The sequence below is a fragment of the Etheostoma cragini genome, chromosome 2 (assembly GCF_013103735.1).
Source record: "Etheostoma cragini isolate CJK2018 chromosome 2, CSU_Ecrag_1.0, whole genome shotgun sequence".
Taxonomy (NCBI): Eukaryota; Metazoa; Chordata; class Actinopteri; order Perciformes; family Percidae; genus Etheostoma; species Etheostoma cragini.
In genome coordinates, this window is record NC_048408.1 from 5,662,241 (window position 1) to 5,687,155 (window position 24,915).

The window sequence follows — 24,915 nt, forward strand, 5'->3', positions numbered from 1 at the left end:
AGTGGTCCCCTAATACTGTATTTGAAGTCTTTTTTATATAGACCTTAGTGGTCCCCTAATACTGTATCTGAAGTCTCTCTCCCAAAATTCAGCCTTAGTGCAGAATTACAGCCACTAAAGCCAGTCCCACAATGAGCTTTCCTTAGGATGTGTAATTTCTGTGTCTGTAGCTTTTGAGGAGGAGAGAGGGGGGGCAAGGTGGAGGGTGGGGGGTGTGGCCTTGTTTTGCTTGTTTGAAAACCATGATGTAAATGTAAATGTAAATGTGCTGTATTTATATAGCGCTTTTCCAGTCTTAACAACTGCTCAAAGCGCTTTTACATCTACAGGGAACATTCACCATTCACACACATTCATACACTGTGGCCGGGGCTGCCGTACAAGGCAGAGCAGGATACCCAGGGCAGGGTTATTACAAATGTCTCATGCCACCACTCTATATAATTAAAGAATCTCTACCTGACATTTAGAACAAATGGAATTCAAATTTGGTCTTTTGTGATGCTGACTCATTTTTAATGTATAAGCGCATGACACATTCTCTTTCTTCTGTGACCTCTCCACTGGCAAACATCATATCCACATATCTGGTGAACAGAAACACATTTTGGTTAATTATTTTGGTAAAATCAGAGTTTCCAAACAAGCCGCCATGTCGGTCTGTTTAGAAATCTGGGAGTAAAGACTTTATCTGATCAGGTGTGTAGCCTGTTTTCTTGTCTTGTCAGTGGTCATTAAAGAGAAAATAATAAGTCCCCTAAGAGGGGATTTGATCATAATTATCCCAACAGTATTGTGTTTTGAGAACTGAGAGTAAAACAATGGAAGGAGAATGATTAAGTGCAAGTCCTGTGTCAAAGTGGTTTAGAAGGATGTTAGACAGAGACCATTTTTTTTTACCTTTCTGAGGAGTTGTGTTAGTGCACATGGAGCTGCACCCACACAGCAGTACTGTGTGGCCAAACTAAGAACTCACCACCTACCTGTTAGAGTGGGTGGGGGAGTGCGGATTCGAGATAGACAGACAGATGAAAACACACCAAATTTAGGGAAAGTGCATGCGTGCATGCGTGTGTGCGTGTGTGCATGTGCGTATAGGCTGAAAGACGTGAGGGGAGGGAACACAAAAAGAATGCAACAGGAAGAGTGATGTCTACAGCTTACAAATAATGCATGCAGAAACAGGCGTACACAAACACATGCACTACATGAACAGATACACACACTGACACAAGACAGGGGGTCAATCACACATGCAAACAGAAGTAAAGACTGACAAAAATTCTCTGCACGGCATGATACGAGCCGTAGACAGGTCCATGATTACAACATCCAAAAAACAAAGGATCCATGTACAAACAGATGGAAGTTTGGAAAGTCTTATGTAAGCCACAAACACATCCAACAAGTGGTTCTATTGTTCTATTTGTGTGTACCACTCTCAAAATCCTTTGGCTCCGGGAACCAAAAACAACAACAACCTCCTTTGGAATTTGCATAAGGCCGGCATGATTGGGCCTTTCACTGAATGATTGTAAAGATTTACAAAGAAAATATTGACGGCATTTACTTTCTATCAGGGAAGTGCTAGCGTTTTGCCTACCAGTTGTGGAAGAAGCTCATCATGCAGGGCAAAAGGAATATCCCACATTTTACACATTGCAAAACATTGTTGTCTTTTTTTAGACTTTTTCTTGTATCCGAAATGCCCACTTCTCTCAAAATTGACATCTGAGTTTTCACCAAAATTAAAATGCTCCTAAATTTAATTTATCATAGTTAATAGATGATGATTATTGTGTGTGTGACTGTTTATTATAATTAAAGTGTTTATTAATAAAGTAGTGTGCACACTAGGTGAAACATTTAATCCTTGGAGGAAGGAATGAAGGAGGAAGGTAATGGAAGGAACACCTACAGCACTCTTAGGCCAATGCGAAGGCGGTCTAAAGAGGAACGTGTAGTATTAATGGCTATGGGACCCATGGTCTTTGTAGTGTTTTACTGGTTTATTGTGCAATGCTGTAGCTGATGATCCGCTCATGTTTAACAAAAAACATATTCGGGTATTTAATCTTTGAGAGTTTCACATTTAAAAACTCAGCTGCTTGATTGGGACTGCTCTTATCAGATTTGACCGTCCGGTGTTCATCAGATTTTACATTGTACTTTTTTCAGTACAGTACGTGACATAACCTTTATCCCACTTCAAATCATTGATGAGAGAACAAAGAAAAGATAAAAAACGAAATACCTTTTGACCTAACATCTCTAACACTGGCAGAAATAGTGTGCAGGCATCCTTGATCTTTGTCATGCTGATACCTTGTACGTTATGTGTCACCAGGAAACTGTAATTATATACTCACTGATTAATAAACTCGGCATTTACTAATATATTACTGAGTGTAATCTGCGTAATGAGTTTATTTTCATCAAGTGTTAAAATATGGACACCTAATATCCATTCACATTGGCACTACCACTGACTCTCTGTCACTGACAATTCAAATCGAATTAAAATCACAAATATTATGACGCGACACCTCCTCATTAGTATTATATATGACTACACATTGTTTTATTCACCAGATTTAAGCAGTCAGACATGTATGAAATCCCTTTTTTAGTGTATCTGCTCATGAAAAAGAAACTTCCTGAATGCAGCGGAGCCTGAACACAGCAGACTAAAGGCAAAAACAAAAAACGCAGCAAGTGGAAAATTAACAAGTAACAGTAGGCAATAACTGATTTGATAGTTCAACGCCCCTAATGTCTGTGTAACAATTTGGTGACAATTAGCACTTTGTCCAGCCACATATTAGGTTTTGACCCAGTCTTCTCATAGAAATCAGGGGCAACCATCCAAATAACTGGAGCATACTGATAAACTACATGATTGTGATCCATTACACTGGTGGCACAAGGTGAATTCTTTTATTTAAATCTCTCATTATGCGTTTACATGAATCAACATGTAAAAGGTGTTCATAAAAAAAGAAAACAAGCAACAACAACAAAAAATGCTCAGTTAAAACGTAAGCAGCCGTTTTCCTTGTGTTAATTTAAATAATTAATGGTTGTTAATACATTGGGTTATATGTGAACCTGATGGACTTGTGCTTTACTGGTCACACAAGCAGCCATAACTGAACCTTTTGGAAACATTGGTAAACCAAGAAATCTCTCACTTTCACCATGTTTGTCTTTCTTTTACCTGTTGGCAGACCAGGGCCTGGAGCCAGAAGACACGTTTTTTGATTATATGCCATAAAATAATTGTTTCTACAATATGTACAGGTTTCTTAGTCCCCTTTGAAGCCAGCTGGTTCCACATTACCAAGATAGTTAGCTCCAGAACAAGATAGGCCATCTGCTAAACTTAACCTGATAAAACAATACTCATCACAAGACATTACAGTACATTTCAGGCTTAAGCTGTTGGCAATAATGTGTGCCATTGTGTGTAAACTGGTCATATAAAAATAACAGATATCATTAGTACCAGACAGTGGCCAGCATGGCTAGCCCAAAGCCCCTCTGTACAGGAAAACTACATTTCACAGATAAAATGTTGTTCTAAGTTGCAGTTCTCGTCATTCCAGTCGCCGTACCCTGTCGCACGGTGCCAGAACTCCACACAGTCCTGGTTCCCCCCTTTGTAACTGTTGGGCTGGCCTTTGTCCCAGTACCTGCCGGACAAAGAGAGACATCCAACATGAAAATAAAAACTGCCTCACCCTGTCTTTACAGGTTGTAAGAGATATGAGTTAGGTTGCTTACGCTGTGGTCAGTGGTGTCCCATCTACCCAGACCCACTGCCCCTCTACTCCTTCATCAGTCAATCCAATCCAGACTTCTTTATCACTGCTATACAAGCCATTGATGAAGCGCTGTAAGGAAATAAACAAAACATTGTGTCTTTGCAGAGGTTTCTTACAAAAAGTTTTACAATGTCATGAATGCGGTTATCATTGAGGTTTGAGCAGAACAAATGCCTTAAAGCTGCAATAATTCTTTATTAAAAATGGATGAAATGATTTCGGGGCAAGCTAGTAAACATAGTGGTGATATTTCCCTCAGGGGTTGGTGGTGTCCACATACTGAGTTTGCTATGTATAAAATGTTTCTAAACACTTTCACTATATACACTTTATGAGGTTATGTCAATACTGTGGCTGTAATTAAACAGAGAACAATACAAAAGTACGCTTTTGGAAATTAACACATTGGCAATCAGGGAAAACAAAAGTAAACACAGTAACTAATTATTTATATTCCCCCCATAAAAGTCCATGCGTTATTATACAAAAAGTTTGTTATGCCATCTCCAATGCATTTCTGACGCCAAATCCAATTCATTTACACATGCAGGGCTGCCTGGATGACCTGCCTGTGTCTGTCTGCAACACACTCAGAAGGCCCTCCTGCCTGGATCTGGTTAGGGTTATCTACTGGCTGTGCAAGCTGACGACTACATGTGATTGGTCGACACAGCCTTCAGTCAAGACAGCAAGCCAAGCAGCCAAGATGGCGGTGGGTAACAGTAACAGATCACTCTTTCTCATGAAAAGATGACTAAGTAGCTGTTCAGTTGTGGATTTATCGTTCTGGAATAATTGTGCAAAGTTTAAGATAAGTCTCTGTAATTTTAGGGTGGATGAAAAGCTTCCACAAGGACTGTGGTCCCAGATAAGCCCTCTTAGGAAAACTTATTTTGTTAGCTATCAGGCTAAAAACACAGGACATTGGTGGGCTGAAGTGTTATTGATATATGGAAGATTACGTGACTTAATATTTTTAATTTTCCATGATAGATTAAACAGCTTTTGGATGGTCTACAATTGCATGGAGGACCTTGTTGAAAAAAGTAACCAAAAACTAAACAATTGCACTGTTTTGATCTGGAGATACTTAACATGACATAAAACATGTAGTTTGGACTCCGGGTTAATGCAGCTCTAAATTAGTTCCAGTAGTTTATCAAATTATGTTTTATATAAATAAATAAGTGATTAAAAACTGTATTAATTGCATTAAAAATGTCAATGTTCTGCCAAACGTCATTGCGTTTAAGAGTAAAGTTGCAGCTTGTAAAGTAAAAACTATTAGCAGAAAGATTCTAAAAGGCTTTGTTGAGCTGCCGAGTTGAGTAATAATTATTTGTGGACACTACAAGCGACCCCTTCTCACATTGTACATGGTCAACAGATCCATTGGTAACATGAAAATTGTATATATAGTGAAGATTTGAGGAAAAAAATGCCCATTAAGAAGGTGATTCATGGAGCTTTCATGGCCATTTCTATGGTGACACATGCACATACAATCATGCAGATATGCACAAACCCTTTCCGCTTGGCTTTTTATGATTGCCAGGTCTGCGCCTTTGCTTTGACAGTATTCTCTGCTCCGAGTCCAGTTTTTACTGCCAGTTGAGGTGAAGTAGCAGTTGTTCTCGTACTTTCTCCAGCCAGTGGGGCACTTCCTAGCTGAAAATGCAAAATGTTTACAAGCATTTAGTTGGTATGTATTTTTAAAGTGTTGGTTTGTCTGTAGTAAAAAAAAGGTTTGGAGTTTGGGTTTTTAATTTCATCGGATGGCATGGCTAACAGACCTTTCAGCCACGGGAGAAGACAATTTGCAATGTGAAACATACTCAATGCGTAGGTTTACATGCACACCAATATCACCCTATTATTCTGAATAGGACAATATTCTGAATTTGATACAGGTCATGTCAACACATTCCGCCTGTTTCCAAATTAAGCATTTTCTGACTAAACGGGAGATATGGGATATATGCAACTGGAGTATCCAGCGCATTTGGAATATGAGTCTCAGTCTAGGTTTTTACTGCAGTTCACAGCCTCTAGTCTGTTTACGGCTTATTGCCAGTTCTGTGCGTTGCTATGGTTGTTGTACACAAACCAACTAGCCAACAGTTTGCAAGGCTGTGGTAGAGATGCTACCCCAACACATGTGCATCACTTTGTAACACACGTTATAATACTTGCCTAGCTGCTAACGTGGAACACCCTCATACTCTGCTTCTAACTGGCTTGTAGAAGTGCTGACCTACTGTAGGTACTGCGCATGTGCGACTAGAAGTGAGATGCCTCACTCTGTAGCTAAAACAAAGAGCTCAACACACAGGGTGAAAATAGGAGCTACAGCAATTAGTACAACAAAAATATGGTATTTTTGAAAATGTAACCAAGTAAACCTATTCTGATATGACTTCTAAATAATATGCACACTTTAAGTCTTTTTGCTTACCTGAAGCTATTTTCTTCAGTTTCTCAATCTCAGCCTGCAGCTCGTCTCTCTCAGCAGTCAGGTTGCCATTTTCCCTCTGCAACAGGTCTTTCTCCACAGTTGCATTCTTGCAACTGCTTTCAAGCTCGTTCTTTTCCTGAACCAAGGATGTGTAAGAAGCACGCAAGTCGTCTGTCGCTTTCACCAGCAGGTTGTATGTGGCCTGCAGAGTGTCTTTTGATAGCGTCAGGTTATGGTGAGTGCTTTCTATGTTTTTTTTCTCATTGGTAGTGAAGTTGTATCTGTCTTGCAAATGCTCTACCTTCTTAATCATGTCGTTGTAACTCGTCTGCAGCTGCTCCTTTGTTCTGGTTACATTATTCAGTTTGTTCTGTATGTTATCCCTGTCTTTGGTCACTGACTCATAACTAGCCTGTGCCTCATTTTTGCGTTTGAGCAGTGTATCGAAATGTTTTTGTAACAAGTCTTTGGCGACAGTCAAGGCATTGTTATTAATCTGCAACTGTTCACTAGTGTCTTTTAGCTGTTCTAACTCTTTAGTGACAGCAGCATTTCTGGTTTTTAACTGGCTCTGGCTAAGCTTAAGTGTATTTGATTCTTCCATAAGTATGTTATTATTGTTCTGAATCTGGTCTTTCTTTTTGGTTATGTAATCGTTAAGTTGCTGTAACCTATTGCGGTCTGACTCAAGAATCTTTTTATCATTTTCCACCGTCTTCATGTTCTTCTGTAGTTTTTCTCTCTCAATATTCATGGCTGTTAGGTTGTTCTGATGGTCTTGCTCTACTTTTCGGTCTGCAGGAGATGAGGGACATCAGTAAAAAGAAATCTGTCATTTTACCACGATAGCAGGCAACATTCTCAAACATATGAATGTTTGACAGAGTAAAACAAAGAGGTGGACTCACTGTGTACACTCTGACCTATGACTCCGGCCAACAGGAGAAGACAGAGCAGCCCTAGACCCACTGTAGCAGCCCTGAAAGGGCTGTTTCTCAGTGCATACACTGAACGACAGCAGAAGTAGAAAGAGAAAGTTCAAAGCAATGAAGTGATCTGAGGAACTTGTGGTTTGCTTCATCTGTACTACTATACAAAGTGATGTTGCAAAATACTATACAAACATTTGTTCAAGTGCTGAACAATTAATTCTTTTAGACATAATTCATTATTATTTTGAAAACATGTTACATATACCAACATAAATCACATAATTTGTATAATGTATAACATACCAGAGGACTTATCAAACTTCTGAAAATGGTGGCTGAAAAAAATTTGCTGAATCGTTGGTTGGAGTTTAATGTTGCAGACAAAATCTTACTTTGCAGTATATTTTGTTTTGTATTAAATTGATCTGTTGTTAAATTGAGAAAATGGTAATGAATTCATGAAACAAAACTTAAGTGTCAACCACCTGAACAATCATAACTTCTTCACATTATTGCAACAATTATATAAATCTCACGTCATCTATCAGTCCTGCTAAGACAGTTGCAATGTTTCCTCAATATAGACACATATTTGGCACTTATTTATTATGATTCCAATATTTACTCTCATTTTAGCTCTCTTATTGGCCTCCACCAACTCCGGAGGGAAATATCAGTCTTTTTAGCTGCCAGAAGCGCCATTGATTTATTTAACTTTGTCTGTCCGTGGTGTGGTGCTGGGCAGGTAGCATGCACTTGGTTTATCAGAATCCTTCTACCTGCCTGGTGCTGGCTGTTGCCATTTAAAATGAGTCCAATGCCAGTGTTGCATCCATTTGCCAATGTGGCTTTGTATTGGCTGACTGAATAGGCATTGGTGGCCAACGCGGATGGACGATCCGCTACGGATATCAGATATCAGATCATTACTGACTCAGATAGCTGGATCGGAGACATTGGGCCATCTGTTCAATTGTATATGTCTATGTTTATATTATCTTTAATGCAATCTGAAATGCTGTTTTTAAGTTTTGATCATTTGGTTGCTAAATTTAAAATGTTTCGTTTGAATTGGAATTCTTGTTCATTTTGAAGATTTGTTGTTTACAAGTTTATGTCTTATAATTAGTTTTATTGAAGTTAGGAAAGCAATGTTTAAATTAATCCTGATGTTGCCCTACACAAACAAGAATAATCACTTCCACACAGTGAGGTACACAGCTTATTAATTAAACACTGGCCTGAAAATATCAGATAGTTGCCAATATTTTCATCCTATAAACTGTATTGCACCATATAAACTTAAAAACAAATTTAATTTACTTCTTATTGTGTTGCCCCCAAGTGGTCCAGAAAAATCTGTTGTTGCAGATTCACTTACAAGTTCCTAGAAGTGTAGCTTTTGGGTAAATATGTTATTTTTGTATCAAACATAAGGTCTGGATATCATTTTGGATTTTTGCTGTTGAGGGCAGCGAGACAGAAGACAGACTGAACTAAAACATCAGAGTTGGAGGCTGTGAAACTTCATCAATGAGCAGAAAAATGTTTAAAGCTTTAGCTTGTGGAGCTGTGGGGAACTGATGACTGGAAATTTGTTATTGTCTCATTATTAATATAGTTAATATTTTCACATCAGCCAACCCTATTTGGAATGAAGTTGTTATTTTATTACCTGAATACCGGAGCTTGCTGCCATCTCCTAAAAGTTGCTTGTAGCCAACTTTACTGTCGTCCATGTCCATGTTTGTCACTGTAGATGCACTGTACTGAACCGCCATCTTTGCATCTGCTTCATCAGCTGTAGTCTTACCAGCAAAGAATTACAGTAGTATTAGCCTCTGAAAGACTGCTGAGTTTTTTAATAAGATTACTTAAATCTGTCCCCTTTTATTTAGCTCCCCGTAAGTAAGTTCCTATCTTGAAATAAAGAAGATCTACACGCCTTATAATAACATAACCAGCATTCAAACATCTGCATATGTTGTTATGCTGCTGAAACTTTTTTTTTCCTCACTGGATAAAAAAGTTGATAAATGCACCTATATGTGTGTATATTTATCCAAACAAAATAATTCTTACCTCTGCTTGTAGACACCCTAACCCTAACCCTAAACCAAACCACGGAGAGTAAAACCTAACCTATTGACTTCCTGTAACTTCTCTCCCTCAAAGTATAGCACTTTATATGTCCCACCAACTTTAAAAGGGTTTCTTCACACTTGTGGCCAGTGGGGCAGACATTGAGGGTTGGTCAGTAGGCGGAGCGAGAGTCTCCTTCCTTTCTAATGTTACTGACTTAGTCAGAGAAGTCCTTTTAGGTTGAACCTAACATTTGAAATTATACTCGGCATACTCTTGGGCCGTCTTAGATTAATTTAATAAAAGAGAACATTCTTTAGCTTAGTTTAAAACTGGCTTTTGTGGGGGGGAGCGGATTCCATCTGTGGGAAGCTTAATGTCTAGAATCCCTCACATGGATCGACTGCAACTTTTTGCCAATTTCACAACACAAACCACATGTTGACATGAACGGATATGAGGAAGAACAGATTGCACAAAACACGCATTCACAAGATGCTGAATTTGCAGTTTTCATGTCAGCATACTGTGGAACTCTGAGTCAGGTTGGTTGCTTAAGTTTGGTTCAAAAATGTATTTACAGCAAAACATCATGCGCTGGGCTAATAAATCCATGCTTCACTTACATTCTATTCAGACTGTTCTCATGAACCTTTCATACATGTCGCTGTGAAAAGTAATGCGCGGTAATTTGTAAGCATTCTGCTGCATGCACCACAATGACTGCTGCTGTCCAAAACTGCTATGGACGCATAGGTCGGGGTGAACGTGTGGGTCATAAAACACAATGCTTTGAAGCCAGGGAGCCTTGCCTCTGTTACCTAGTGCTTACTCTTGGTGGGAATTGTTGGGTTTCTGTAAATAACATCACAGAGAACTAGACCTGATCTTATATGAAAAAAAGTGCAATGAGATAACTGTTGTTGTGATTTGGCGCTATATAAATAAAATTGAACTGAAGTAATCCAATCCACAATCTTTCCATCTTTTCTTTTGGTCGCCGCCACATGACGTTCACTTTTTTTCGGTTAAACTCAACTAGCAACTTATACGACCGAGCTCGGTACAAAGAAATAACAAAAAGTCTTTGACACCAAATAAATACTCAATTCAACAAAGAACCAAAACATGAAAGTCATTCTCCATAAATGAGGCTCTATATCACATATCATTAATCCTTGTGTGTTTTTTCCGCTGACTGTGTTCTCTTTGGTTAAAACCTTTTTATGATGTCTTTGACACCTTTTTCTGGCGTTTGTCCCTTTTTTTCAATGTTTTTGTTGCTATTTTCGACACATTTTTTACTACTACCACCAACTTCTAAACGCTATATTTTTACACTCATTTTTGGAATTCATGGTCAATAAACCTTGTTTATACGACATTACATCTATTTTTTTGTTAAAAAAGCTGAAAATATGAATTATATGGATTAAAATTAGAGCAACGTATGTTGATGGATAACCAGAGACGGGTGTATGTCGAACTTTAGTCAGGATACGGTGAAAACCATTTACTTTTTATTTTCAAATGCTATACATTTTAATGAAACACTCATTCAATGAAAGTAGTGATCATTTATTTTACTTGCAAAGAGCTTTGTAGGGAACCATCATGTTATTTGGGGTAATCGAGTTTAAAAAGAAACCCCTTATTCTGATAGAGATTTTGAAAATGGATCAAATTTGACTTGAGGATAACAGGTGGGTTAAACAGCATGTGCATTTTTATTCCTCGTAGTGTGGATTCTTCATCTACGTCAGTGGCAATTTAGCAGATTTTCATATTATGGAATAATGCAATACATCCATTCATGTAACTCTTTATACTTCCACATCACTCTTGTTGTCACACACTGCATATAAACCTCAGCCGCCACTATATTTGAAAAACATCCCGGTTAAGCTCACTTTTGTGGATCACAACAACAGCAACCGGTCCCTTTGGAACAATGCAAGCTGGAGCAAACTATTCAAAAGCTTTAATGGATCCATAGCATGTCAGCCGTTCAGAAACTCTACTTAGTCAGGTTCCTTTGTGAACATCACATGCTGTAGATGATACAGAAAATCAGCATTCTCTGAATGACACAAAACATGCTGAACATACTGTACAGCATACAGAGGGTAAGGGCCAGGAAACACACAGCTGCTCTGAGGAATGTGGGGGTGCGAGTGCTTTCCCAACAGCAACCCCCCAGAATAACCTGGACCACTTTTCCAGGATGTGACCCCCATTCATATTCATTTGTATCACATTTCTGTCTAATATTGTTGATTTATTTCTATTTGTTGATTTTGTTGTATTCTGGGCACTGTTTTTAATTCTTTGCTACTGTAGCACTTTGAGATTTCCTTTGAAATGTAAAGGGCATTATATATATATAATAATAATATATAATTTATTATTATTAATAATATTTAATTAATTGCATTGGAGAAAAGTATGGGAGGATAAAAGTTTTCATAGTCAATTGATCTTCATTAGTTGTTTGGTCTATAATGTGTCAGAAAATGGAGAAAAATGTGGATCATTGTTTCCCTAAGCCATTGATGACATCCTCAAATGTCTTGTTTTGACCACAACTCAAATATATTCAGTTAACTGTCAGAGGAGTGCAGGAACTAGAAAATGTTCACATTTAGGACGCTGGAATCAGAAACTTAAAAAAGGGTAATCAATAATTAAATATTTGGTAATATTTCATAGTTAATCACAAATCGAATCAATATTTTTGTCAAAGTTGTATACCCTGGACTTGGTTGCCCCCATGTGGAAATCTTGGTGAATCAATATAGGCAAATTACATTGTTGCTAAATAACTGTTTACTAGTACTTTACTAGAGATTGGCATGGTGTTATTTCAGTTAACCTAATAGCTGGATTGATTTCCACTGAAAGATGACTTCATGGAAAGTACCCCATGCGAATTGTAAGATATGGTGAAGGGTATGTGATAATGGGGGGGGGGGTGTTTTAATTCCAGAGGGCAAGGGAACTTTATCAGGATGCATAGTATCCTGATCCATGAAATAACTGGTCCTAAACAATAAAAATCTGCCTGCCTCTGTGAGAATTTAACATAGGGGGGTGTATACGTATGCGCCCTGTATTTTAAGGAACAACTTTTATTTATTTAGTCACGATACATTATTCTTTTATAAACAAAATTGTTGTCCTTAAAAGTTGGATTTTTCCAAATTATTTTAATGAAGGCATTAAGATCAATTTTCCTCTTTTTAAGTCACCTTTAGCCTGGCTGTGTCAAATTATGCAAGCCACTGTATTACACAACATCTCTTTATACAAAACATATCTTTCTCAACAACAGCTCCACCTAAAACAGTTTTAGCCGCCACTTACTTGACCAGATCTTCAATGGTAGACACTCATTTATGACCTGAGGGGCCGAGTACGTCACCCTCATGTACCTCGTAATATTAAAAACATAATCCGGAAGTTAAAAATATGAATATCTTGTCTTCAACCTTCTGAGAACAAAAGATGCATTGGTGCATCCAAACCATGTTTCACAAAAATCAAAGGTGATACTACAAAATTTGAGTTAGACATTTATTTACAATTTTAATCATATTTAACCTAAGACATTGGTGAACTCATTTAAAGCACTAAAACAATTTGCACAACTATCATAAGTTAAGGTTTTTTATCAAAAGAGATTTGAGGAATTTCAAAAGGTTTCAGCTTTAGCACCAGCTCATCTGGTTTAGGACTCACTAAACAGAAAGCTGAGTTTGTTCCCAACATTTCAATTTAAAAAACATGGGGATCAGTCTGATGCAAACACCATTTTAAACAGGTGTATTTTAAGAATATATGTAGAAATACCCTTGGACCTAGGGTCAAATTCCTCCTGACTGCCAGAGTATTGCAGTTATATCCCCTTGTATCTTCATGTACTGTACTAGTACACCACAATGTGACAGTAGATAGAATCACGCTGTGCGTTGGGGGTTGTGATTTAAAGCATTGCCCTGTGCTCTTTATGTACAATCCATCTCATTCAGGGATGTTGCAGTAATCCATAGCCAGTCCATCTCGCAGCGTATTCTACTGCATATTCATTTGTTTCTGTATCTAGCTGCAAGCACAAAGATCTCCCAAAGGACAAAACGTTTCAACTTAATTTAACTGAACTGGATGGTGAAATGCTAGTAATAGCAACCCATAACTGTTAGGCAGTGATGGAATGTAACTAAGTACTGTACAATACTTAAATACAAATTTGATGTAATTTAATTTTTCTTGAGAATTTTCTTTTTTAGCCACTTTCTACTTCTACTCCACTACATTTCTCCAAGAAACATTGTTCTTCATTCATCTGACAGCTTTAGTTACTATACCAATTAAGATCTTTGCACACAAAACACATGTAATTCATAACATACAGTGTTTTAATATAACAATATAATGGCCTACGATTCCAGCTGACATTATTAGATGATTAAACACTTAGTTGATTAACAGAAATGTTTTGTTTCTAAAATGTGAGTATTTTTCTGCATTGTGCACTTTTACTTTTAATACTTGAAGAACATTTTCCTGAAGATACTTACAGACATTTACTCAAGTAATGTTTTCAATGCAGGACTCTCACTTGTTTGTGAGTATTTTTTACAGTATAGTGTTAGTACTTTTACTAGTAAAGAAGAATTCTTCTTTCATCACTGCTGTTAGGCTGCTAACAGATAGTAGCAGACATTTTAAATTGTGATAATGGTTGGGACATGTGTATAAATACACTTCCGCACAGCTGCAGAGGCTCTTGTTGCTGAGTAAGTCAACTGAAGAGAAACTAAGAGGAAGTGAGGAGTCCTGTCGGAGCTGTGATCCAGCGCTACACCCTACTGGTATCTCAAAGGAGCAGTGGTGTTTTCAAGATCAGTTGATATGGGAAAAAGAGCCTCAGACAAGAGAATCATGAACACACAGACGACCACTCCATAGAGAAAAACGCTTTGTGGTTTGTTTGAGTGCAACACTGATAACAGAGTAAAGGCCGCAAATAGAAAGTATGCAGGGCGTTATGACTATGAGCAAAGCCATGCATGTGAGATATTGCTTTTTAAATGATTTCCTTCTGGGCATTCTCCCAATTTCATGCCTAAAGCAGAGATCTTCAACAAGGGTCTGGGAACGCTAGGGGGCCTCTGAGTTATTGCGGGGGGGGGGGCTTGTTAATTCATTGAGTTTTTCTAGTACAGAAAAATTCAGTGTACATCTACGTATAGTGTGAGACAGGTGTGTCGGAGGGGGATAAGTAGGTCAGAAGTTTCAAAGAAACTCACGCACACTGTCTAACTTGCAAAAAATAAATTCAATAGTAGGCAACGTTTTGGTACTAGACCTTCATATTGCATTTGCATGAAGGGAGTATCTTGTTGAAACTCTGGAAAAGTTTTTCCAAAAAATAAAATGTAAAAAACTTACTATTAGCAAATATAAATCAGCCTATTTCTGAAAAAACAAACACAATAATAATACCCTTACTGGCCAATACTGTCAGTTAATTAGTCTCCGAGGTAGTCATCCATTGATAATCTGTGCCCCATGTATTAGTTTCCTATGCACTAAAATGTATGCAAAGGCTTTAGGCTTTTATTGTAAGCACAGTTTAATATGGAACTTAATTTCATAAAATATGTATGGGGTCCTTGCTCCGTCTCTCTCTAGATAAGTGGTCCTTGGCTTACAAAATGTTAAAGAGCCCTGGTCTAAAGGTCATGGGGAGTACACTACTCAGTCTGTTGTATAATGTTGTCTGTGGTTCTGGAGGAGGCCCAAAGTGTGGAATCTCATCGTGGTCTGGCTTTTTATTTTAATAGAAATCCTGTGTTACTGTCCAAAGGTGTAGGGTTTGAAGACAGTAGACATTTTGGAGGACACTATGAATTTGGGAAATCAATTATTTTTGATAAAAAATGTTTTAGTTTTATTTGGGTCAGAATATGTCAGTCCCTGCTGTTTCAAATTAGAAATTTAGTTTTAACCTGTCTCATGTGCATCCCCAACCTTTATAGAAACGTATTATTATTTAGATAATATTTATTTAATCAGTTCCCGTTATAGAGGTTGAGAGGATAGCAGATTAAAAAGAAGAAGAAAAAAACTAAACATGAACACACATTACAATAGCAGATACGTGTATTGCATCAGAGGCATCACAGACATCATTAAATGGGCAGTACTCAATATTGAGAACATTAAAATAGCAGCGAACACATACTTGCTATGTAAAGATAGGGGGTGCGGAAATGGCGTGAGCAGAGAATGAAGTCCCACTCCCTCTGTGTTGTAATCTGAGCGCCTTTCTTTCTGTCACAACTTTAGCCTGGCTTGTGTTTTTCATTGCTCTTCTTGTTTGGGCCTCACTAAAGGCCGACTTCTGCTTCTGCGTTAAATCAACACCGTGGGCATTTTGGTAGGCTAGGTACTTAGAGATGACAACAGAAACATATTAGACATTTTCCTTGTTTTCATTGCTGTCTGAAATTAGTCCAGCACCTGCATTCAACAGCATTTAAATGTGCGTAATGTAATGGGAAAATTACATTTAACCAATGATTTTCACATTAATTATTCATAATAATATCTCCGATGCCTCTCAGAGTAAATGACTTCTGTTTCTGTCATGTGTGTGTTTCTCCTTGATGGGAGACAACTGGGTTTGTTATGACTCCACACCATTTCCTTGAAGAATAGATAACGTAGAGCCTGACAGAAATAGTTGCCTAGAACGGTGTTTATCATAACAGGTCCCAGGTTGAGACCACAGCCTATCCAAAGAGACTAGATGTCCTTTTTCAGCTAAGATAGAATGACCGATCAAGAAACTTGACGCATGAGGGGCAGAGTCAGAAATACGTAAGAGCTCCAACTGTCTGCCTGATGTCCAGTGATTAATATGATTAAGATTAAACTGTTTTCCAAGCAAGGGTTTTCCTCCTCTGGGGGCACTAGATATAAGGAAGTGTATTGCTGATTGTATTTACCAGAACTGTTGCCACTCTGTAACTCTGTTCATTGTGAAGACTGTTCTCGTCACTGTATTTTGCACCAGTAAAGACTTAAAAATAAAGATGAAGAAAAAATCCCTTTCTACCTAATCCATGTATATCAATATAGTGTGTATTTTCCTTTGGTATAATCAACATCACTGTAGGATAAACAGATTTCAGAGAGGAATGCAGCTATCAAATCTGGTCATATTATAATAGAATTGGAGAGGCTGTTCTAACTAAAGTGCCAATGGTCTACTGGGCAGAGGGCAGTGAACGTGCTTGTGTAGATCATAGATGTGAAATAAAACCGTTGTAGATTTGTTACGCAGTATGGACGGGCAGCGAGGCTTCAGATGTCGTCAGTGACGTCATTTGTCTAAAGCGAAGCCTTGATACACGCTTCGCGGAAACATCTGGCATCTCTCAACATGCTTCGAAACCTCGGCACAGAATGTTGCATCACTCATTCTTGTTGCCCCTCCTGCTCTGGGGAGGTGGTCTTGTTCCCCTAATGAGCCATCTCAGCAGAAGTAAGTAAGTTCAAATAAGTTTTAAATATATAGTAAAGTTGAACCTGCTTAATTGTACAGAGTGTTTGGCCCGTACACCTTGCTTACTTTGCCCAAGTCCTAGTTTTCCCCATTTGTCATTAAGTGCGTCTGCATTCCCAGTAGTTTGCCCCCCCCCCCCCCCTTTGTACCCCTTGCTACACATGAGGTAGGGGTCCTAAAGATACACTTGAGTTTTGTTGTCTGCACTCCAACCAAGTCAGTGTTGTCCACATGAAGCGATCTTGCCATTTTGCACGTTGAGGCTGTAGTGATGATGGCAGACCCTGAAGAACACTTTTTCCATTAAGGACCGTCTCGCACCAGGTGTGACGTACCCGTTTGTGACCCCCACACAGCGAAAACCCAGACGCTGGTAGAGTTTGTGGGCGGCGGGCATGTACGCTGTGGTTCCCAACACAACAGAGGAGTATCCGTGAGTGACGGCAAACTCCAGAACCTTCTGTCCCAGCGCCACACCGACTCCACACCGCCGACAGGTCCGCTCGACAGACATCCGATGCAACTCGACAACACCTGACTTCTGCCGGCCGAGTGCTGCTACGACTCCCACCACTTTGTTGTCCAGCACTGCTACCCACAGACAGGAGTCTGAGGGGGAGGAAAGGAATGTCAGATGTATAAAGGATGTAGAAATGAAGGGGGGGGGGAAGGCTAAATCATTCAGTTTAAAGCATAATTCATCCAAGTCTGGGTTTTTTTTTCATGCAATCATAGAAACAGAAATAAATCATATGGGCATTAAAGTGGTCTGAGCCTAGAACCCCCCCACTTGCCCTTTGTTTTGTCGCCTTGGTTTACTAAGCCTTACAGAATATGTTTGTCATAATGCCTGTGTGATATTCCAGGTAAAATTACAGATTTGTGAGCTTGTTTCTCGTCCCCAGCACACTTATAACACAAGGGAAAAACAAACGTTGAAGTGCACGAGCCTGAGTGTAGTTTGTAGGGGACCACAGTTCTTGATTGAGCTTGATGAAAACTTGTCGCATTCTGTTACTAAGTATTATATTTGTACTTGGATTGTCTGTATATTGTGACATTTGTTTATTAATCCTTTTCAAAAATGGACAATTTGACATTTTAGTCCCTTTTCAGACTTTTTTAGTTTTCAACAACACCATCTTGCTACCATTAGTTTTACAGTATGTTTTTGAATTCATGGTCAATAACCCTCATTTATATAGACTTATACCTGCTATTTGAGTTAAAAAAGCAGAAATTATGAATTATTTTGACTATTAGGCAGGAATGAAAGTGATCAATTGTATTTGCAAAGTGCATTGTTTGGAATCCAATCCATTTTTTTTTGTTAACTTGGTTAAACTGATTGTACTTTCTGAAATTGTTTTAATGATACAATGATGTGTGAATAAATACTGCAATGGCATAGCAACAAGACCTATTTGGACTGCCCAACAAACCTGCTCTTATCACAATAACATGAAATTTAAATGATACGATATACAGAATATATATATATATATATATATATATATATATATATATATATATATACACACACACACACACACACACACACACACACACCTGGGAATTTCTTGTAAAACCCTTCCATGTCTCCCATGTCTCTGCTCATGGCCTGCTCCAGGTAACCATGGATCACACGTCTGCTGCAGAAGTAGCGTCCACACAGCACAACTATAGGGAGGAGTCCTATCATCCACCAACACATGGTGATGGCAAAACATGCAACTGCCAGAAGAAAGATATGGACGAGCTGTATGAATGTGGAAAAGAAAAACTAAAGTTGTAGTGCTTAACTTTCCCTGTGGCTTCAACCACCCCCCCCCCCCCCCCCCCCCCCCCCCCCCCCACCCCAAAAAAAGGTTAAGCCCTACAGTACAAGAAACATTACAACAAAGCAAAAGACAATGTGAAACTTATTTGAACATATTATAGATTACTGTAACACAAATAAAAAAGATATGCCTGTTTTTGCAGAAATCAAGGGATTTTTATGGAAAGATGGGTCTTTAAAAACTTTAAGAGGCATTAGGAAAATAGTCTTACTGTAATCAATGTGTCAGTTACCACTGACATTTGTTTTTCTAAATTACAGAAGCAATCGCAAAAATATTTGATTACCTGTCACAGCGCCATAGAGCAGGAGACTCTCAGGATGATGTCTCAAGCCTCTGAAGGCGGTGTCTGCTACCATTTCCATCAGCCCTTCAGAAAAGATCCGCTGTATCTCTGGTTTGTCTGCCGCCTCAAACTCCCGCACAACAACAGTTTGCAGTCCATTTCTCTGTGTTTTTTCCTTCATATCAAGTGTAATTAGGATGCAGATATGTGTTGCTCAGGTCCAACGGCTGAAAAACTGCTTTCAGTATTAATGCTTGTTTGTGCTGTTCATTGTGCATGAGTTTGACACTATGGGCCCCTTACAGATACCTTTGTCAAAACCACTGGGCAACTCACACCCTTCTTATCACCTCCCACATTTGAGATGAGACGTGTAGTTCCTGGTAAAAGGGTAGTCTCCCTTTGCAAGACCTTCCTCCACAGCGCTGCGGAGGAGGGTTTGGCCAGTCCACACAGCATTCCTGGATGAGATAAAAATGTGCTCTGGTTTGTAAGCATTTCTTCAACCCTTGTGTTGTCCTCCGGTCCAATTTGACCCGTTTGTTTTTTTTTAAATCAAGAGCTTGACTTTTTTTCAACAAAATTGCCTAAAACTAACATGGATGCCATACAGTGTTCTTCAGGTAAAATGAATTATTACTTTCACAGAATTTAGTTGGTTTTATTGAATTTGATGGCATTTTTAAAAAGTGACCAAAACCTCAGAATAAATGACAAAAGACAAAAAGTGCTGAAAACCCCCCACATTTTCTGTCAAATATGATGTATAATGTAATGTAAAATAAAAATCAGGCTATGAATTAAAGTATAGAAAAAAACAGCTAAAACTTTGAAAAAAGCAAAAGGTGATGGTTGATGGGAAGACAACACAAGGGTTAAACCGATCCCAATCTTCTTGGGCAGGGCTAAGCACCCAGCTGAGCTACAGTGCCGCTGCTAAACACCATCGGCAAGGAACTTGTTTTGGTGGAACATTTATGTTCCAAAGTAGTTTTACTCGGGCAACAGAAAACTCAGATTGGACAGATAGTCTGGCTAGCTGTCTGGATTTACCCTGCAGAGATCTGAGGAGCACCTAACGATAGTCCTCAGAAATCCACCAAAGTTTCAACACAAAGAAAGCAGAAGGTAACGTTGTGGATATGAACTAGTGGATATATCCCCGCCCCCATCTTAAGTGGTGTTTCATTATGTTTAAAAATCTGAACTTGGTGAGATTGACCCCTGGTCACTCCAGGGGTGGACATCACCTTCAATGCTTTGCAGTTATACATTTGGTGCAAGGAAATCCATCCATGGTTAGAGGCAGTAAATGTAAAACCGCTAAAACTCCCTGTTCCTGAACCATGAAAGAAGCAGATGACTTAAATGAATACATTTTGGCTTTTTAGCTTGATATTTTGCTGAAACATGGAATATAACTGTCAGTTTACTTTATACTTTTTATTTACTAGATTGTATGTATGATTTCTTTTTTTTCTGCAGAAAAAATTCTGTGTTTGCGAGATATAAGCATTTATGAGATAATCAGATCAGGATATGGATCCCAAACTTTCTATACCAGAAACTTGAGCATCTCATTAAAATTATTCTGCAGGTATTTATGTATTTAGGTAGATGTTGGACTGTATTTCCATCTCTGTTTAAAAGAGCAGAGAGATGTCTCTCGCTTATGGGCAGACCAAATTCTCTGAGTGGGTAAAGCAGAGAAAGGGGCGGCAACCTTGCCCCTTATGACCTCATAAGGAGCAAGATTCCAGATCGGCCCATCTGAGCTTTCATTTTCTCAAAGGCAGAGCAGGATACCCAGGGCTCGGTTTACACCTATTATCATTTTTTAGCCACTAGGGTACCATAAGCAGCCTGGGGGAACTCATATTAATGTTTAAAAATCCCTCATAAAGTGCAATGTTTATGCCATAGGACCTTTAATTAATGTGATGGCCTGGACTGTGCCAACATACCATCATATAAATCAAAATAACTTTCTTTAAAAAAAAAGTGTTGACACCTTTGAATAAGGCTCTTGGCTCTAGTTTTTCTTTAATTGAATACACGTTTTGATTCTCATTTTGCTTTGAGGAGTAGGGCAGGTGTCAGAGCACTAGAAGAAGAAATTAGAAGTAAATCCAAGCAACTGTGAGTGGTTTTAAATTATTCTATCTTTTGGATCAATATATTGATACATTGTAGCACTTTTAGCTGTATGACATTTTTCTATCACAACCATCCATTTCATGAAGGGGACATATTAATAGTAGGAAGGGGAACAAAACATGGTGTGGTTTTATTCTACCTATAGGGGTATATTTCAAAAACTAAGCCCTTTTGAGGCTTTGTGTCTGTATTTAATGCTTGGTTAAAATGATAGAAGCGGGTTTTGAATAAGGACAATAAAGAACATGCTAAATTATAAACGTTTCTATGTTGGCTCCATGCTGAAGTATGAGCCACAAAAGATTATGAGTTTATCAGTGAGAACTACAAATGGATTTAGCTACAGTAATGTAATGCAGTTAATTTTATTATGCTTTCTACAGAATATAATTAGTCCGCGGCGATGAAAGCAGAAGACCGGGGGCATGGGAGGAGGCAGGGAAACTACCGGGGAGTGACTCACTTCTAGTCCAAGAACTCTCAAAAGGTTTGAGATCAGAAAGAATCAGCGTACATCACACAAGACGGAGCATGCCAAATGAGACATGAGTGTGGGATCAGATGGATGCTATATTTAACCTGCGATGACGCCTTTTGGTTGTGATGCATGTGAACTGATACTGACACAAATGTTGGGAGTGGAGAAAAGCAAGAATGAAACACTAAAACAAGAGCTGGAGACAAAACCCGGAAGGCCGTCAAACCTTCGATAACTGTAGCACTTCTCAGGGATCATTACCTGTAACTCTCTCTGTGTGATCTGACAGACGGAGCTCTGACAGGTTCTTCACCAAAAAGTTCTAAAACACTTTGCAGTCTCCTTTACATGCAAATGAGTAACAGCACTTTTTGCTTGGACCTACTTTATCAGTGCATGTTCACTTTCCTGTGCAGGCAATGCACACATTTTTATCTTAGTGTTATATAACAACAACAAAAAAGCAAAAACAAATTTGAAGCTACATCTACTGGTCGAACTAAAACTCACTAATGAGGCAAACCTTAAATAGCTTTCATACTGTTCAATAATACCGGAAAACAAATACACCTACACACATTTTCCTTATGCTCAATCTCTCTCTCATTACCTTTTGCTATATATACTCAACAAAAACAGAAACATCCTGTAACTTTCAACTGCTTTTACATTTTCAGCAAACTTAACACATGCAAATATTTGTATGATCATTAACTAAAGACATGAAGGCTGAACAATTTTTACAGACGTGTGACGAACAAATGGAATAATGTGTCCCTGAACAAAGGAGGGGGGTCAAAATCAAAAGTAGCCCTCAGTATCTTGAGTGACAATCAACTGCATTAAGTACTGCAGTATATCTCCTCCCTGTGTACAACACCAGACTGGACAGTTCTTAAGTTCTGCAGTACATCTTCTCCTCATGTACAACACCAGACTGGACAGTTCTTAAGTTCTGCAGTACATCTTCTCCTCATGTACAGCACCAGACTGGCCAGTTCTTGCAGTTGTTGTTGCCATCCTGTACCCGTCCCGCAGGTGATATTTGGATGTGCCAATCCTATCGATCGGCCACTGCGAGGACGATCCATTGTGCTTCCTGTCTCCCTGTAGCGCTGTCTTAGGTGTCTCACTGTAGAGATAGTGATATGTATTGACCTGGCCAAATCTGCTGTCCTCATGCTTCCTTGCACCATGTCTAAGGCCCGTTCATGCAAATTGGCAGGGTTTAGGCAGCCGAGGAAGAGAAAAGACAGGAAGTGATTTGTTGCAGTTGTTGCTATTTTCAGGATTCTGATTGGCTAACATGAGCTTGAGCTTCTCGTTACACTGCCACCTACAGGTTTGCCACACTCTTGACGGCAGTAATGGCTTATATACACGGGTACATGTGACCAAACACTTTTCTGAATGTTATTTTTGAAAATGGAAAGGTTGAAATGTGTGTTCATAAAAATAGCCGCCCCCACGTAAATGTAGTCCTGTAATGTCCTGGAAAAGTTTTTTTTTTTTTGCTGAGTTAGTACAATGAGCACATACTGCCTCCCACTCACTAACAATCACTTTTTCTATGATACGATTAGGATTACATCTATCACTGTGTTTGGTGTGAGTGCTGAATGTTACTTTACATTTTATTTTTCATTCTTATTCTTCCGTACCACTTATTTTGCACTAAACAGATTTTTATCAATCAAGTATTCTGCCTTTACTTACTGTATTTCTGGTGGTTACAAAAAAAACAAACACTGCATCATGACACGGATGTTATGTTTCAGGTCTTTGAAGAAGTTAGTTCCGTCTTTTTCAACCTGGACCCTATGACTGATGGGAACAACAGTTTTTGAAATTGCTCCAGTATTCAATTTTATTGATAGTCTTAAATCAGGAGTTACTTTGGGACACTTTACAGATAGGTAAAGGTGGGTGTTGTACTTGATCACAAACTGTGCTGGAAGCCCCGATTAAATATCTATGAATTAAGATGGCCATGAGTATTGGTACATTGAGCCAAACTAGATACAAGTTGAACCATAATACATTACATGATCTTTACTTCACACAAATTTTACAATATATTTTATATTGTGCAGAAGTTTGGGGAAATGGCTACAAAAGCAAATTTAACACAGACCAATCAGGATTATAAATCATACCGGGTATTATAAAGACACACTGATAAACTGTTTGTGGTTTCACATTTGCTGGAATTAATGGAAATTATTACATTCCAAACTGCACAATTTATGTTTAAAGTTAAAAAGATTTACCATGTAACATACTCACAGTGTTTAACCCTCGTGTTGTCCCCGGGTCAAATTGACCCATTTTACTATATCAATGTTCTTTTTAATTACCCAAAATAACATAAAAAAAAAACAATAATAATAATATAAACTTGTACAAACATCAGAATGTGTTGCAACAGGTGAGGTCATATAAGTCTTTTCCCTGATTGGCTGTGTCATGATGCAGCCACAATATCTCAGTCTTGGTTGACTTGACATTACTGGTTGCACCTTACATTCAGAGAGAGACTTTCCTGTCAGTCATCTTTTGGTCCTTGCCAGAGAGAATATTTACTGCTATTCATCTTCTCTTCATTCCAAGGTCAGGCTGACTGAAGATTTCTTGTGATGTCATATAAGTTGCTGACTGATTTGCCACACTTTAATCATCCATATCTGGTGATCCCCCAACACACATTAGGATATTTATTCTGATTTATTTATACCGGTGTTGCAGTGATAGCTTGTTTTTGACCTAATTTAGCTGGTGACTCAGTAAACTCAGAATGCACCCACAGCTAAAGGTATTACACGACAGAACATTTTCTTTACACTTTCAAATGTGAAGCATGCAAACTGTGCACTGCATGCATAAAACCTTCCCCCAGAGGATATGAATACACCGTCATTTATAGGGACAAAATCTGACTATGCAGCCCACACCTTTGAAAGAAAACAAACATCGTCAGGACAGTTTCTCAAAAGTCAAAAATAGGTGCAGGGTCCTTTCGTAGTATGAGGAAAATATCCGATATGCAGCAACACGAGATACATAAAAAGATATTAAGGTGCACTCAGTTCTGCATTTCTGCTGCTTTCAGTAATAGCTAAGATACAACAAATTGCTTGTTGAATTTAAAAACATTCTTTTTTTAAATCTATTAAAGTGAATTTGAAATAAAAGGCAAAACTAAATATAGTGACAGTTTTAATGTGCAATCGTTTTCTACTGATTCGCGATGACACAGCCTTTTGCCTTCCTTGTGCCAGTTTGTATAT

At 38.5% G+C, this 24,915-nt stretch overlaps 2 protein-coding genes across 5 annotated transcripts; both read right to left on the bottom strand.

Annotated features, from left to right (window-relative positions):
• Window positions 1-2,917: 2,917 nt before the first annotated feature.
• On the bottom strand, window positions 2,918-9,534 carry LOC117937063 (CD209 antigen-like). Of its 4 annotated transcripts, none has more exons than XM_034860742.1 (7): window positions 9,294-9,534; window positions 8,887-9,019; window positions 7,188-7,286; window positions 6,280-7,074; window positions 5,350-5,492; window positions 3,784-3,893; window positions 2,918-3,692 (listed from the first exon to the last, which is right to left on the bottom strand). In XM_034860742.1, exons 2-7 carry the CDS (start codon window positions 8,990-8,992, stop codon window positions 3,554-3,556), a joined length of 1,392 nt encoding a protein of 463 aa, XP_034716633.1. In that variant the 5' UTR covers window positions 8,993-9,019; window positions 9,294-9,534; the 3' UTR covers window positions 2,918-3,553. The 4 variants fall into 4 exon arrangements, with proteins under 4 accessions (XP_034716633.1, XP_034716610.1, XP_034716624.1 ...); XM_034860719.1 differs by having other exon boundaries at window positions 5,350-5,498; window positions 9,294-9,533; XM_034860733.1 differs by having other exon boundaries at window positions 5,350-5,498; window positions 8,887-9,000; window positions 9,294-9,308.
• A 7,474-nt stretch (window positions 9,535-17,008) lies between these two features.
• LOC117937081 (N-acetylaspartate synthetase-like) lies at window positions 17,009-19,294 on the bottom strand. The gene is made up of 3 exons (XM_034860754.1): window positions 18,994-19,294; window positions 18,436-18,600; window positions 17,009-17,475 (listed from the first exon to the last, which is right to left on the bottom strand). Exons 1-3 carry the CDS (start codon window positions 19,172-19,174, stop codon window positions 17,084-17,086), a joined length of 738 nt encoding a protein of 245 aa, XP_034716645.1. The 5' UTR covers window positions 19,175-19,294; the 3' UTR covers window positions 17,009-17,083.
• Window positions 19,295-24,915: the final 5,621 nt, after the last annotated feature.

What these genes read in the sequence shown, in the direction of transcription:
- LOC117937063 (XM_034860719.1), bottom strand. Translation starts at nt 8,992, where the DNA reads ATGGCGGTTCAGTACAGTGCATCTACAGTGACAAACATGGACATGGAC. An exon ending in CATAGGTCAGAGTGTACACA is followed by an intron (nt 7,075 to 7,187) that starts GTGAGTCCACCT and finishes CATCTCCTGCAG; the next exon opens with ACCGAAAAGTAGAGCAAGAC. An exon ending in GGGACACCACTGACCACAGC is followed by an intron (nt 3,693 to 3,783) that starts GTAAGCAACCTA and finishes TTTGTCCGGCAG; the next exon opens with GTACTGGGACAAAGGCCAGC.
- LOC117937081 (XM_034860754.1), bottom strand. Translation starts at nt 19,174, where the DNA reads ATGAAGGAAAAAACACAGAGAAATGGACTGCAAACTGTTGTTGTGCGG. An exon ending in GCTCTATGGCGCTGTGACAG is followed by an intron (nt 18,601 to 18,993) that starts GTAATCAAATAT and finishes TTCTTCTGGCAG; the next exon opens with TTGCATGTTTTGCCATCACC. An exon ending in GTTTTACAAGAAATTCCCAG is followed by an intron (nt 17,476 to 18,435) that starts GTGTGTGTGTGT and finishes CCTCCCCCTCAG; the next exon opens with ACTCCTGTCTGTGGGTAGCA.